Consider the following 16,534-nt stretch of genomic DNA (forward strand, 5'->3'; position numbering starts at 1 on the left):
ATAAACTGTTTCCACGATTTACAATCGTTGTTCGTTTGTGAGTCGGTCTTTGCATGATGAAGCTAAACTGTGTACTGAACAATTTTGACGTTAACACTTTTTTTCAAGGTGGTGAGAAATATGCTATCAGACACCTTAGAACAGCGGTTCTCAACCTTTTTTTGTCCGCGTACCCCTTGGTGATATTTTCCAAACCAGTTGTACCCCCTGGCTTGGAATGTTCTCGCAGAGTGGGAGAGAGTAGTGGTAAATCATGTGGTGATAGTCTAATTCAGGTTTCAAATTAAACTATGGTTTGTTTGATTGTCATGTCATGTTTTAAGAGCCAATTTGAACAACAAATGAAATAAAAAAGTAAAAAATTGCTTTGTCCGCCATTAAAGATTTTTCTTTCACGTACCCCCTGAAGGCTTTCGCGTATCCCTAGGGGTACGCGTACCCCAGGTTGAGAACCGCTGCCTTAGAAGATAACTCAGAGAGTGGGGTTGAGTCTGCTAGACCCGACCCACTAAAACCTCCAGTCCAGAGCCTGACAAAGTCATTTTTCATTGTAAATTATCAGGTTATAGTGACGCAATGACCCGTCGTTTTCAATTGAAAATCATTTCTTTCATTTTCGAGCACTTTTTGCATCAAATGAAAACTACTCGAATGCTCTTGCATTGATTTGGAAGCCGAAGGGCTTGGAAAGAAATGATTTTTAATTGAAAGTGAAGATTAACAGTTTCATTATCATCTGACGACCGTCAATTAAAAATGACAATAAGAGTTGACGGAGACAGGGGGCTTCCATACAGTACTTCATGTTACAGTTAGGCAGGGAATCTTCGGGAACCAAAGGAAAAGACGTCTACTCTTGCTTGAGGTTGAGCTAGTAAAGAGAAAGTTTAATTTTTCATTTGGTTGCTATACAAAATACATAACAACCAATTGCTGAGAGATTTATGATGTTGCACTCCATCAAGGCGATGGTTGCCTAGATCCGTCAACACTCCTCCTCATCATCATGTGGTCGAATTCTGATTGCCTCTCGAAGTTGTCGCAGCTTCACTGAACCCAAAGCTTTGGTGAGAAGGTCGGCTTCCATCTGCCTCGTGGGACAGTACCGAATGGATACGATAACAGCCTCTAATAAATTCTTCACAAAGCAGTACTTGGCGTCGATATGCTTCGATCTCCTTGTGGTTTTGTCTGATGCTGCAAGCGCAATGCAGCTCTGGTTGTCCTCATTGACGACAATAGGTAACATCAGATGCTCGCCCAGGTCGTCCACCAATCGACGCAGCCACTGCAGCTCCTGCAAGCATTCTGCCAGTGCGATATACCCTGCCTCGGTACTGGAAAGAGATACGCACGTCTGCTTTCTGCTTCCCCATCCAACTAGTCCGCCACCGTACTTGAAAATGTAGCCAGTGTTGGACTTCCTGTTGTCGACTTCTGCAGCCTAGTCCGCGTCAACGAAGCATTCCACCTTTCAAGTAACGAAGCACCCACTTCGCCTCGTTCCAGTCCGCCGATGTTGGTTTGGTGACACGCCGCCCGAGAATGGAAGTTGAGATGGCTATATCTGGGCGCGTATTGACAGCAATGTACAACAAAGCACCGATCAGACTTTGGTACTGTTGTCCATCTGCCAACGAGTCGCTATCCTCCTCCTTTTGTTGTACGAAACCTGTGATCATCGGGACACGAGAAGCCTTGCAGTTTTCCATGTTGAATCGCGACAGGATCTTTAGCACACATGACTTCTGATCCAACACGAACCGATCAGCTTTCCGGCAAACGTGGATTCCCAGGAAAAACTTCAAGTCGCCCAGTTCCGTGATCTTGAAATTCTCGCTCAATGCACCGACCAATCGCATATACTTTTGCATCGTGCTGCTTGCAATAACGATGTCGTCCACGTAGATCAATATGTACATGTACACACCGTCCGTAATCCGCAAGTAGAGGCACGGATCCGCCGATGACGGGTGGAACCCCATTTGCTTTAACACCATATCAATCCACTGGTTCCAAACCCGCGCTGCTTGCTTCAGTCCGTACAGACTTCGCTTCAAGGAGCACACGGTACTCGGATCGCCGTTCGAGTATCCCGGAGGCTGCCTCATAAAAATCTCCTCCTGCAGGATGCCATGCAAATATGCGGTCTTAATATCGATGTGTTTCACGATCAATTTTAGTTTGCTTGCTATCGTCAGCACGGTACGGAACGTGATCTGCTTTACAACTGGCGCAAACACTTGATCGTAGTCAGTACCGAACTTTTGGGAAAAGCCTTGCGCGACCAATCTGGCCTAGTACCGCACAATTTTCCCGGACTCATCTTCTTTGCACTTATACACCCACTTACAGCCAACAACATTGCGATTCTGGGGTAACTTGGCCAGGGTCCACGTTCCGTTGTCACGTAGGGATGCCATTCCTTCATCCATGGCCGCTTTCAATTTTGCACTGGCCGGGCTTGTGATCGCTTCGTTGTACGTTCTTGGCTCTGCGCACGTGTTAACTGCCAGACCAATCGTACCAGTATATCGCTCCGGTGGGACACCGCAGTTCGCTCTCTCTGATCGTCGCAAGCCACCTTGTGCACCAAGAGTTTGCGCAGGTTGCTCCTCCTGCAGCGGCACAACGGCGGGAGCTTTTGAAGGTTGCTTTTCCTGAACTTCCTCCTCGTCGAAACCATGCTCGTCTTCTTCATCAAATTCGAAAAATTCGTCTTTTTCATCCTCGTCAGGTCTACGAATAAACAATGGTACCGCAATATGTTTGTTTTCGTTGGTGGATTCGTAACGATATTGAACGGAGTATGCCAACACCAGTGATCAACAGGGTCAAAAATTTTCAAAATATTATTCGGAACTTGCGTGACATGTTTATTGGATGCCATTGCCGTTCTAACTGCGGTTTGCAGTATAAGAAAACTATCTTCAAACGACGCGATGCGGTGATAATTTGAATTAAGACGCTAAAGGAAAGAAAAGAGTATCTCTTCTTCTTCTTCTTCTTCTTCTCCCTGTGCGAACAGTTCACAAAATTTAGGGCTAGTGAAAAGAGTATCTCTCTCCGTCAATAGAAACAGTCACCAGTTTCATCTGAAATGATCCGATAACCAACAGATGGGAAAGAGAGAAAGAAGTAATTCGATGACAGTAGCCGAAAAGAATCAAATGAAAATGAAACTGTTTGAATCGAGATGACAGCGTGAAATATTCAGTTTCATAGTTTTGTTTCGAAAATGAAGAGCCCTGCTACAGACTTCAGCCCTAGTATTGTATGCTCCCTGAAACTACCCTGGTATTATTTCAGGGAACCGGCTTTTGTACTTGATACACCCTTTTTTTATTTGGCTAACTACCAGGAGACAAAAAGATAGCTTACTTTGGCACTTCGATGGTCATCCCGTCGATTAGTGCCTGGTAGTGCTCAGACTGTTCGGGAAACACTGGACCGCTCTCCAGATGGCTGCGTCCGCGCGCATTCTACTAACCAAATTTTTTGGGTGGTGTCCAGTCTACACACCGCAATCATATCGCTTCTCGCTTGCGCGCAACGTGGGCATATGAAGAACACGTGCTCTGTAAATTCTTCCGCAACTGAGAACTAAGACACCATAGCGAATCTGCATGTCCACTGCCTGGAGCAACCATTGCCTGACAGGATCTATGTAAGATGGACGTTGACTTCCCCATGTCGTCTCGCGACCCATCCGGCTACCGGTATGGGTCTATGCGACCATCTACCATCGGTAGCGTTGGACCAATCCCTCTGCCACCTGATCATCGAGGATGATCGTTCTGTGTTCAGTATACCTCGTAAGCCACGTCTATCGAAGCATTTTGCGTCTTCTTTGACGATGATGGTTATAGGCACCATGTCAGCCAAAATGCATACTGCTCCGTATGACACCGTGCGATATACGCTCGCTACTCTCGGGCATATGAGCCTGTAGGTGCTTTCCAGTCCACCTCTGTAACAGGTAGTAGCTAACGACTTATACCGTACTGGTCCTCCATTATTGAGTATGAATTTAGTCACGCTGGCAAGCCATTTGCGCTCCTTGCAACTTCTCGCTACATGGCCTGCACCTCCGCATCTTCTGCAAAGCTTAGACCAGTCGAGTCCTTTGCTGGACCAGGATCTCTGCCCGCTCTCAAAGCACCTGAAGCAGACATCAGGGGGGCATCCAGGGGGGCAAACCGATCAGCCGACCTTTAGTCTGGCCATCTTCAATACTTTGTTGCCCTCCTCTAGTGGAAGCTGCTCTGTAGCTACCTGGGGCTTTGCTGGGCCCTTACAAAGGCGGATGGCTTCGGTGGTAACCACCACTCCACAATGTTTGTCGAAGGCTTATTGAACGTCGCACCCTTCGATAATCTCGTCCAGGTTCTTAAGCTGGAGAGTAACGGGTGAGCGCCCGAACTTGCACATCCTCGCCAAGCATCTTTTGGGCTACCTTCTTATAGGTAGAGCCCTTTCCCTTTGCTTTTTTGCGGAGTTCCAAGATCATCTCACTGGTACGAGACCGACGGATTGTCCCAACATCCGCGCCAAGGTCTTTGAGCTAGACATTGTCTATCATGTGTTCAAGACTTCAGCGTACCTAAACCCATCAGTCTTGAGAATGAGCGCGTCATTCCTACTCTTCCAACTGTGGCGTTTTCCACACCGCGTTTTTACCGCTTTTTGTTCACTACGGTAGTTTATGGATCGTTACCCGTAGTTCCACCCTTCTCTTTCGTGGATTGAGTTGGCCCAGTTGACAAGCCAGCCTCTAGGCTTAGCTCCATCAACCATCTCCGCCGGGGATTGCCTTGTCGTTTGTGCTAAGCAAACCTCTGCGAAGGTTAGCACGTCCGTTTGCACGCATTTGGAAGCGGTGGCGCTTTTTCGCTTATAAGCGAGATCACGCTGTTTAATCGCTTCCTCTGCTGCTTGCGCAAGCTTCTCCGCATCCTTGGGTCTGCTCAAGATTTCAGCGAACTGTACTATTAAGTATTTAGATTTATTGCTATGTTCGTCCGTGAACTCGAGTTCCTCCACTAGTTGGACAGACACACACCTAACTTATCTCGGCAAACTTCCCAACAGCTAAACGAGCTCGGCGAAGTTTTCAACAAATGTCAGCAATATATTTCGACGAACATTCAGCAAATATATCGATCTACCAGCATGTATTGACATTTTGTTTGCCGAAGTTTTTGAAAATTGTGCCGAAAAGTTGTAGAGCGTTTCGCTGAATTTATCAGCTGTTGAGTTCTCGGCAATAAAATCTAAGTGTGCAGAGCTTCCATACTCGGGAGCGTATTCATCTTGTTTTTTACCGTTGTTACTAGCATGGTGATTTGATGTCATGGTGCTCCGAGTGCTCAGAGAAAAGAAAGAGATACGCTCTTTCTGTATCGCCGTCGTTGAAGTCACCCTCGGCGTACCCGCATTTGCACCAACTCTGCTCGGTGTTGCTTTAGACGTACCAACATTTCTTGCGTTTGCTGGTCTCAGTGAAGACCGTGCGATGCCGCCTCTGGCGAATGGGTGAAACGACCCATCAACCTCTACCGTCGTCTTCTGTAGAATTCATTTCAATTTGGATGGATCCCCCTCCCAGCTGCTATTCTTGTCCATAGTGGAGTAGTCGTCTATGTGGCTCCATGGTGGTTTATGCCGAAGCAGTGAGGTCCAGTGAGGCCTTATGGGCAACTATAACGCTCTCGACCGGTGTGAGTCAGGAAAGGGCATCGAGTCCTAAGACTAGTTCCCCCCTTCCTGATCCTTCTCCTGCCTGATTCCCACCAGGTAATGGTTGTGGAATGGATGGAAGGATTGTCAGGTTTTACAGGAGTTCTGCATCCGTTTGCTATCTCACCATTTCAAACCGTTGTCACACGACTTCACTAAGAAAATTCGGTGCCAGGTGCCGTTAGAAAGGAAGGCCTTCCGACAGAATTTTTTAATGTCGGGATCGAGTGGCTGAGGGTACTCGCATACCAGTGCGGTTTCCGATCGGGACGATCTACAACGAGCCAGATGTTTAAAGATGAGAACACAACTTGTAGGCACATCATAGACTGTTTAAAGACTTCAAGGTGGCGTACGATTCAGTGCAACGGAACGAGTTGTGGCAGATTATGGGCCCTGTTACAGAAGACGAGTCATATCGACTCGTCCGTGTATTTCAAATGAGACGAGTTGCTCGTCGAAGCTTCTGTAATGTGGTCTTACGGATGAACATAGTTTGTTTTGACGGTTTCACATCAAACGTTAGGACAGCGGGCGAAATTTTAATAACGTTTCATTGTCTGGGGCGAGGGAACGGGCCATTGCACTTGTTATTCAATATAGTCCTCGAAGATGCTATACGAAGGACAGGTATGCACAGGAGCGGCACCACGAAGTCTCACATGCTTCTAGGCTTTGTGGACGACATCGACATTATCGGTGTTAATCGTAAAGGAAGCCTTTTCGGGCCTAAGAAATGCTGCGAGCATTGAATTCACCATAAACACTGCTCAAACGAAGTACATGGCGGTTGGCAGAGAGCAAGGTAGGTAGTTCTGTGGGCGTTGGTGCTGCGCTGGTGGTGAATGGGAATATTTTCAAAGTAATTGATGAATTTGTTAATCATAATAAAATCGCAACTTGTGATATAGACTGTTCCGAAAATTATAAATACATCTTCTTTCTTGAATAGAACAAAAAATACAGGATTTTCGGGTTGGGATTATTTTTCGTAGGATACGCGAGTTCTCTAACTTTTCTCTTAACACTACTCATAAGCTTTTGCACAGTGTGTTCTCCGACCATTTTTACCACTTTAAGCCAATATTTTTTAAATTTTTCAACATTGTCCGCTGGTTTGACATATTTCCTCAGCTTTGCCTTTGTCAAAGCCCAAAAAGTTTCAATAGGGCGAATTTCAGGGCAGTTTGGAGGATTCATCTCTTTTGGGACACATGTGACATTATTTGTTTTATATCACCCTAGTGCATCCTTAGAGTAATGGCAGGAAGCAAGATCGAGCCAAAAGTTTGGAGGATTGTTATGCTGCTTAACCATGGGTAACAACCTTTTCTGCAAACACTCACGTAAATTTTACCATTCATTGTGTCATTCGTAATGAATGGACGAGATATTTTCCCACATTCACAAATGGCCTGCCAAACCATTACCTTCTTGCCGAATTTTTCGGTGTAAATGGCTTTCACTGGTCCAGGGACATCCTTTCCCTTCGGTGATGTATAAAATATCGGTCCTGGCAGAGTCTTATAGTCCAGTTTTATATAGGTTTCGTCATCCATGATAACACACCCCATTTTTTTGGTCAGAAGTTTGTCATAAAGCTTCCGAGCTCTCGGTTTCACAGATTCAGCTTGTTTTGGATTTCGTTTTGGCTGCTTCTGCTTCCGACGGGTCTGCAGACCCATTTTTCCCTTGGCACGCATAACGTTACTTGCCGAGGTTCCAAGCTTTCTCGCCACATCTCGTACTGATACTGAAGGATGCCGCTTGTAGTATTCCTTAACCTTTTTGTCCATTGTGGGATCAACAGGCCCGGGTTTTCTACCACGTCTTGGGGCATCAGTAAATGTGCACTCTTCACAATACTTCCGCAATGCGGTTTGAACTGCTCCGACACTTATACCTTCTTCTCTGGCTAATTTTCTTATAGAAAGACCACTCACGGTGCCCCATTTGTGCACAATTCGCTTTCTTTGCTCGGGAGAAAGGCCACGCATTTTCAAAATTTCGCACTAAATGTTAGAAAAAATGACAGCATCTGTTTCTTTTGGATGTGAACAACAGGACGCATCTAACGTTTGGTTGAATACTGCACGTTATTTGAAATGACGGTTGATCGTAAGTGTATTTATAATTATCGGAACGGTCTATAACAATGTGAGTCGCGTGGTGAGGAGGCGGATTGCGGCTGCAAACGGTACACGAAATTGCGTAGCCAGCAAAGGTCCAAAAGTCTACAGATTCGGCGGAATTTGCGCTCAACAGGACGCTGATCCTCCTAGTGGCGCTCTACAGAAATGAATCGTGAACGTGTGAAGAGAGGTGCTCGAGCATAGAATACTGCGATCAATAATCGATGGTAAACAAAAAACCAAACCAAACCAAAACCAAATCTTGTTGGCGTATTCTGGATTAGGCAGAGGATCTCTATGATCGGTAAAAGTAGGTAAGGATATGCCAATTTTTGATTATCTTCAACAAAGGGAAATCAGAACAGAAAAAATTGAAATAAGATGGGATTTAGAATTTGTCCTAAATATTTCTATTATTGACAGAGTTTTTTTTTCGATGCATACTTTAAAGACTTTGGGTAATTTTGGACTCCTAGCTCACTTTCAAGGCTCCCATTTCGTTTACTGTCGACAAAGCCTCTAGAGTTCTGGGATTGATCTTCAGGATCGCCAAAGAATTTACGGATATTTCTTGCCTCAAATCGTTGTATTGCGCATTATCTCGTTTTATATTAGAGTACTGCTCGGTTGTCTGGACTCCTCATCACAACCAGGGATGTCCGATATCCGTAGCATCCCTTGTGTTATAATTTGCTTATTTCACATAACCATGCCCCTCCCCAGTGCAAAAGTTATTTGAGCGAGCGGTGTATACACCAAGAAAAATTTTTCTGCAATATTTTATGAAGCGATATTTTTTTTTCAATATCCGCATGGTATGATGCGGATGCGGATATGTGATTACGGATGCAGATGTTGATGCGGATGTCAATTTTCATGCGGATGTTCCGCGTTTGCGGATGGAGATATCCGTTACATCCCTAATTACAACAATGGCGTGGAAAAACAGAATTAGTTCAACGGCTTTTTTGAGATTTGCTCTTCGTAAACTGCCATGGACGGATCGATTCCGTCTACCAAGCTATGAAAGTCGCTGCTTATTATTACGTTTAAAGCCTCTGTCTGTCCGTAGAGTCACGGCCAGAGCATTGCATGGCCGCAAAAACTGTCCTGGCCTCTTGGAATAACTGAATATAAACGTGCAAACTCGTGCCCTGCGAAACAATTCGATGCTACGATTGCCTGCTCGACCAATCAATTACAGTAGTTTTGGCGCAATAGTTGGTCTACAAAGATTATTCAACAGAGTATTCGCTCTATTTGACTTTAATTTATCTCGAACGCTTCTTCGTCGGCGATATCGTTCATTTTTTTTAGGATCTGACTAGTTCAAATGTAATATTATTGTATTCCCCTTTCGTTATATGTGTTGACTCTCTAAAGATATTTTTATTGATAGCTTCAAGTTACACCATTGGGGCACCTGCTTGCCTGTTGGTGAACAGAGCAAATAAATAAAAAAATAAATAAAAATTGAAGTATAGTACAGAGCTACCCATTTTCGAATTGAACAAATCTCTTCCTTTCACTTCATGTAATGTTATAGTCAAAAACTGTGTTCATCTTGCCGAAAACTAAACGACCGTGTTAGTTTTCAAGCTTGATCATCATTGTTTACCAATTTCGGTCCTCAAAAACACCCTCAATTAGTTCGACTGGCGAAGTTCGACTTTTCAAATTGCTCGAAAATAAACCCACTCGTTTCACCTGTCAAATGGTTTCGCTACATGACGTTAAATGACTGAAAATACTTTCTTTGACATCTGCCACCAGGCGAGCGTATCGTGTTTATTGACTTTGTTTTGATTGCCTCCCGTGAGGCTTTTATTTGACGAAAAACTGCTCGAAAAGACAACCTTAGACAGCTACTCTTTAAAACGAATATTTTGGGCTCTGAGGTAGTGTAATGTGAATAATTTTTCGCGATTGAACAATTGAAATTTACAAAACGCGAAGAACTTTTTCAATACTTTCAACTAGGGCATACACAGTACTACACTAGGGCGTCAATTCTGGGAAATTTTCTGAGGTGGGAAACTCCCATCTCGAATTTTTATGAATTATTAAATAATTTAGGCAATTATAAGAGCTATTTAGCTAGACCCGAAAAAAATCCTAAAAATTTAGATAAATTCGATATGATGGCAGTACTTACGGAATAGTTACACTGGAATGGCTGGAACGAATTCATGCGTGACATGGGCGTCGGGTCGCGTACCCACTGCAGGGCCTGCCAGTTGGTCACGATGTACACATCCTTCATCGAGTTGATCGCGTCCAGGAACTGTATGAAGCCCTCCTTATGGTGCGGCTGCGTGAACCAGGCAGCATGATAGTACAGCCCGAATGGTGCCCGGTTGGTCGTGTAGTGTCGCTCGAAGTTCTTCATGATCATCTTGTACACATTCTCGGCATCCGGTGGGTTCGAGCAGGCGTCACCCATCGAGCAGCGGCCTCCATTCAAATCCTGCCACATCACCATAGGGACTTCCCAAACACCTGAAACGCGTGCAAGACCAGTCAAGCATTAAATCGCACTTTAAAGAAGTAATCGGTACCAACCTGGATAACTCTTGGTCGGACAGGGTGGAATCATACAGTCGTGGAAGATTTTGTAATCCAAAGTGTACGGCCAGCTGGGTGGACGGTTCTCGTAGACCGGCATTGACGAATCGTACGTAAAGTTGAAATCATACAGCATTTTGAACATCTTGTTACCACCAATGGACAGGAATGGAGCACGCATTCCACGGACATCCTCCAGTTTAACGCCGCCATATGCAGAGAGAATCTCCCGCTGGCCAGCTACTTCACGGGCCCACTTCTTCGAAGAGAAAGCCTCACCGAAGCTGTGACTATGGTTCGGAAATAACGCAAAAAAAAAAAAGAATAACAATAAGCTATACAACATCACAAGTACACAAACAACTTACGAAACCGTGTGGGATGCCATCTCGTGTCCATCGGCGTAAAGATTTTGCACTTGGCTGTAATCGGTCCACTCGTGTGAAACGTAGAATGTGGCGGTGATTGGGCATCCGTTCGGGTTGACGCGGCCTCGTTCGAACAGATCCTGGTACAGCTGTTTGTTCAGGTCATTAACGGAGTCATCAAAGGTTAACAGCACGATCTGCGGCACTGATTCGACCGGTAAATCTCCGGGAACATCCTTTCCACCGCAGTAGCAATCGGGCAGCTGGCAGACGTCCTTGCGGCACTTGGCTGCCGTCTTATCCGGTGTCGGTTGTGGATACAGCGGCTCTGGACGCATCGCCGGGTGACGATAGATGTCGATGAATTCCTGCGCCTTGGAAACGATCGTTTGGGCAGGCTTCAGCGTTGGGCGGGCGCGTCTTAGAGGCGAAAAAATAAAAGGGCTTAATTTCTTCGAGGGGTTCTATAGTATACAATGATAACTTACGGCGGATGAGTTCCTCGGTTTGCCGATACAGTCGACTGACCGTCGGTAACATACTGCGGTTGCTGTTGTCCACGATTACGGTTACTATTGCCACCTCTGCGGAAGCATTAAACACGTGACGCCGCAAAGGGATTAGAAATCAGAAAAAAGTGAATTAGTTTGGCTGGAACGTTATTTCCAAAAAAATCCAAGCAACTCTAAGGTACTGGTAAGAAGCTCATGTCTTATGAATGAGATTAGTTGCGCTCTGAGCTACGACTACGTAGAAACATTGATTAACGAAACGACGACTAGCGGCTTAGTAGACAGAGCGTTAATCCAGCGGAAAAGCTGTGTTAACGTTGTGAGAGTGGTAGTTGTTAGGGTAAGCTCCGTCCGGATAGAAGCACACTACCGAAGGTGAAAAGTAGTGATGTTGATGAACCTGTGAAGCGAAGCTAATGCAACCTAGTTTTGCTCGATTCACCACCACGAGACGAATCGATTAGTCTACACGCTGTGGATAGTTAGAAGGCCGCTGTCCAGGGACAGCGGCGGTTAAGTAAAGCGTTTCGGAAAATTAGAGACGATTAATCACTCTACGGTGCACTTTCTGAGGGCAGGGTTGTACGCGAAGGAGGTTGGAAAGGCCAGAGAAGGATTGATTTTTTTTTGTAAGGATAAGCAGGAATAGGAAGGAATGTCTATGAATGTTTTCATGATGCTGGTGTATGTGTGAGTAGTGATTGAGGGTGATTTTGTTGGACGATAATGTAGGATACAGTGTAGGATGGTGATCGGGTTTGAGTTTTCAACTAAGTAGTTGGTGATTCCAGCCGCACACTTATAAAGAGAGACAGAATGCTCGAGAAGTACCGGTATTTAATCGCTTGCACTGATAAAGCGTTTGGTTTTAGTAGACACGTTGACATTCTGTTGTTTGTAAAACATGGTTCTCAGGATTGTAACTCAGAGTAGAGTTACATAGGGGCGGACAGAAGCGTATTGTTTCCGGGGAACAGCATCTCTATTTGCGCAATACAAAGATAGTGCTCGGGGTAGTAAGCTTCCTTAGAACACTGCTCAAGGATTACAGTTTCTAGTACTGTTGGGTCTTCGTCATTAGGTGCATTCATTCATTGTTTTCTTCATGATATGTAATTAGCATTATCCTATGATAAGTGCCTGGATTTCTTGATTTTTATGTCAAGTTTTTTTTAAATGTTTCAATTGAGTAAAACAAGTGCAAATTGCAAATCTGAACGTTTAATACATACGTAACCGCAGTAAAAAGTTATTAAAACTTTTTAACACTAAAACTGTTATTGATGGTCAGCCCTAGTTCCTATCTATTCTCACTACTGGACCTAAAATATGGGGGTAACTGAGTAGCCATGACTGAAACGTTTGTTGATAGTTCTTTTAGCAAAAAGGTGCGCAACTAGAAAGAGCGCTTACAATAATTACTGAGAAGAGGAATGGATAAAACTGGATGTCCCCGATATTTTGTTGACGAGCAAATGTATCACTTTTCTGGCTAACAGTATTCATTACCCTGATCAATCGAGTATTTGTTTGGATATAAATTTACGATGCGATGACATACACAACTAATGTTAAAATCGATAAGCTATACGACGAAGATTAGTTTAAGCAATCATCAGCTATACTGAGCTGCCTTATTTTCCTACCTAGATATTAAAAAAAGCTTAAGGCAGTGAGAATACTCGATAACATCTTTTGTTGATTTGACTGAATTTAAAAAACTCATCGGCAAACAACATCAGTTCAGAGAACAATCAGTTTCCAACATTGAGTCACCTTCATACATTTTAAATGATTGAAAGTAGGGTGTTGTATCATGATCGGATCAGTCAGATAATGTACTGAGATTGGACCATTTTTTATATGCGAGATTTCTCGACCATTGAATGAATAACTGTATCAATTATATAGCAGCATCATCGAACAACTTTTTTTGATGATGTTCAGAAGGTTTCATTCAGATTGCTTAAATATTTCTATTATTAAGAGTTTTAAAAAATTAACTCTTTTCGAGCACCATTTGCCCTTACAATTGTTATCATTGTTATCTTATTTTCAAGCAGTGATTTTAGAATCAAATATTGACAGATTGCAGTATATTGTATAGTAATATGCTTATGTGACATTTAAATTCAATATAGAAACACTTTTTGTATGAAATATATGCTTTTAAGCTTGAACTATTGGTGAAACGCGAAGATCTGCTTTGTATTATAATCGAACCAGCATTAAACCATTATCAGACCAGCTTACTTCTGAGACATCACCGCTTCATTTTGCTTATGCTTGATATGCCCAATGAAGGATTTCACGTTTAATTCATTGAATATATGTAAATGATTAAGCATATTTTTCTATAGAATGAAACTCTCAAAAACGACGTAAAGTTCGCAAATTGAAGCACTTCGAATATAACTAAGGTTGCTACGAAAAGATTTATGAAATTGCACCGGTAACTTTCTTCAATGTACCCTAAACTTTGGTTGAAGTTTCAGAATTATGAAATAATTGCTTTTATTCCTTTGAACAACTTCATCAAATAGATGCGATAACGACTAACAAATCAGTTTTGAAAAAATAACAGACAGTGCTTTTGCGAAGAAATAGTCAATTTCACTGAATTGAAATTGCATAGCAGCACTTTCGTGAGATATTCAACAAGCAGATGAAATGCTATGAAAATAAACATTTTAAAGAGAACGATCGGTTCAAAATTAACGGAAAATGAACCAAGAAAAATGAAGCTTGTGAGTGCTTTAGCAGAACGGACACCGATTGTTTTTCCATAAATACATACATTTCAGCAACATACACTATTTTAACTATTTAGTAAGAAAATTTGGCTCGAATTAGTTAAATGTTAATAAACGTTCTATATTTTGAGTGGAATTAATATATATTTATGCTATTCATCGTGGATATTGGCTGAATATCAACTTAACATGGTTTGTCATTGATCGTTTCTCATAATTGTACTTGAATGTAGGTGTACAAATTAAATAAACAAATGTGCCGTGTTTGAAACATGAATATAATTCATAACGTTTTCGAAATAATATGAAAAATGTTCGAATGATCTAATTTGTCAAGCCCAAATTAAACGCCATGCAAGTAAAGCCCAGCATGCGAAGCGGAAAATCGTTTGAAGTCTCAGAAGTACAGTGGTCCTATTATGATACATTTTTTGGTCCGATTATGATTCACCCTAATCCGATCATGATTCAAATTCTATGAACAGAGAAAACTATATATTTGAATGATCGTACGTCGGCTTTGCCAAAAGTTATTATTTCTTCATTTTACTCCAGATTCCTTTAAATTCATGTTTTTTTTTCCAGATAGACAATTTAGTTGCCTACAACTCTTCGAAACACTCCGAAATGGAAACTATTAGGGAAAAAAAGTTTTTCTAACAATAACTTTCTCATTTATTGAATTAAAATCCAGCTTGATATAAATCAAGCACAGGCAAAAAGAAGTGGTGAAGTCTTAGAAGTAAGCTGATCCGACCATGACTCAATGTTGGTTCGATCATGATACAAAACAGGCCCTCGCATTTCACCACTAATTGCAACATTTAGGTAAATATTTCGCACAATAAGTGTTTCTAGATGAAATTCAAATGTTATAAAAGCATTTTACTGGAAAAAAATTCTGCAATCTTTGAATATTCGATTCCATTATTACTACTTGAAACTAAGGTATGCCAGCAATCGAAAAAATCTTAATGAAACATTATGAACAGTCTCAACAAAAGTTGTTCGATGATGCTGGTAAATATTTGAAGTGATTTTTCGTTAAATTGTGAATCAATCTTGCATATGGAAATTTGATCCGATCGTGGTTCATTTTCAAACTGCTCCGATCGTGACACTACCACTCTGTAGTACACGACTGGGGTCGCTTTTTACGCGGGTTGTTTTTATGCGTTTTTTTAAACGGGATATTTTTACAATAACACGGATTATTTTCACTCGATTCGGAAGATTATTTGTACGCGGTATCAAATAAGTTTAGTATAATTATATCGAATTTCATCAGTGCCGATGAGAATTATTTTCATTAGAGAAATAGTTCGAAAATTACAATCAATCTTTTTCAATTTTCCCTTCCAATCAATGAACGCCGCACACTCTCAGATAGACTATATTTCCATCCTTGTAAAATGCTGTCATACTCTGATGAAATATTTCACTTCAAGTTCACGCAACAAAATTAGGCTAAATCAACCTTTAGTGGACCACCTGTCAGATTAAATCAATTTTTCTTAACATAAATCGGAATTTATAAATGTTTGTGATACAGATTGGCTGGACAAGATGATTCCCTTTGAAAATTTTCTGCAAATCCCCCGAGTTTTCTCATAAATTGAGTTAATCTGGCGAGTGGTCCTCTATGGGAAAAAAGTTCCTTTGGTAAAGCAAAAATTACAATCGAATAGCGAGCGTTATCAGAAAGAAACACCAAAATTGATCCAAGAGCGGCCTTCTTCCCATCCATACATTCATACATTCATCAATATATTTTTTAATATATTCTAGTAGCTAACAGATGACATTGCTTTCGTACCATTTATCTAGAGGTAAACTACTTTCGATGGACCACGTCCTTTAGGGGACCACCGGCCAGATTAACTCGATTTATGCGAAAATTCGAGGATTTCCAGAAAACTTTGTTTGGGAAATATCTCATTAAGCTAATCTGCATTAGAATCACAAGTAACATCTGTTAGTGTTTATTTACCTATATCAAGAGAATGAACAGTTTTTCGTCAGGATGGTCCACTGAAGGTAGTGGTCCATCCAAGGTGGTTCTACCCTACATTTTGCCGAATTTTTTTTACGCCTGAGCCCACTGTAATGTTAAACGAATAATGAAAAAACTCAGTTTTGGAAAGTCGAGAAAAGTCTTGATCTTGATTAAAACCTCACAAGTTCGTGTCATGAAAATTACGTTGGAGAAAACTCAGGATCGGAGTCGGTTCATAATGGGTTTAACATTCGGCCTAATATCGCAAGTAAGTCATCTTCAAGTCTTTGTTGCGATTTCTTTCCGGTGAGCCAGAAACTTCACGGTTATGTCGTGGAAACTAGGTAGAGTAAATTAAACTATAGTGGACACCTTTCCTATAGTGGATCACTCGCCATCAATGCGAAAACTGCAGAGATTTTCAGAAAACATTCATCGGGAACCATCATATTCAGCCAATCTGCATCTG

General features: G+C 42.2%; 1 protein-coding gene across 2 annotated transcripts in view; it reads right to left on the minus strand.

The window, feature by feature from the left end:
* The window catches only part of LOC129733203 (mucin-2), a 506,006-nt gene that overhangs the window by 3,556 nt on the left and 485,916 nt on the right, over nt 1-16,534 (minus strand). For both annotated transcript variants that reach the window (XM_055694857.1, XM_055694856.1), the window contains 4 exons: nt 11,293-11,388; nt 10,805-11,224; nt 10,434-10,726; nt 10,027-10,370 (listed from right to left, as the gene is read on the minus strand). In XM_055694857.1, coding sequence (XP_055550832.1) covers nt 10,027-10,370; nt 10,434-10,726; nt 10,805-11,224; nt 11,293-11,388 — 1,153 coding nt within the window. The remainder of the gene's footprint in view (nt 1-10,026; nt 10,371-10,433; nt 10,727-10,804; nt 11,225-11,292; nt 11,389-16,534) is intronic.

Source organism: Wyeomyia smithii, chromosome 3 (genome assembly GCF_029784165.1).
Source record: "Wyeomyia smithii strain HCP4-BCI-WySm-NY-G18 chromosome 3, ASM2978416v1, whole genome shotgun sequence".
NCBI lineage: Eukaryota > Metazoa > Arthropoda > Insecta > Diptera > Culicidae > Wyeomyia > Wyeomyia smithii.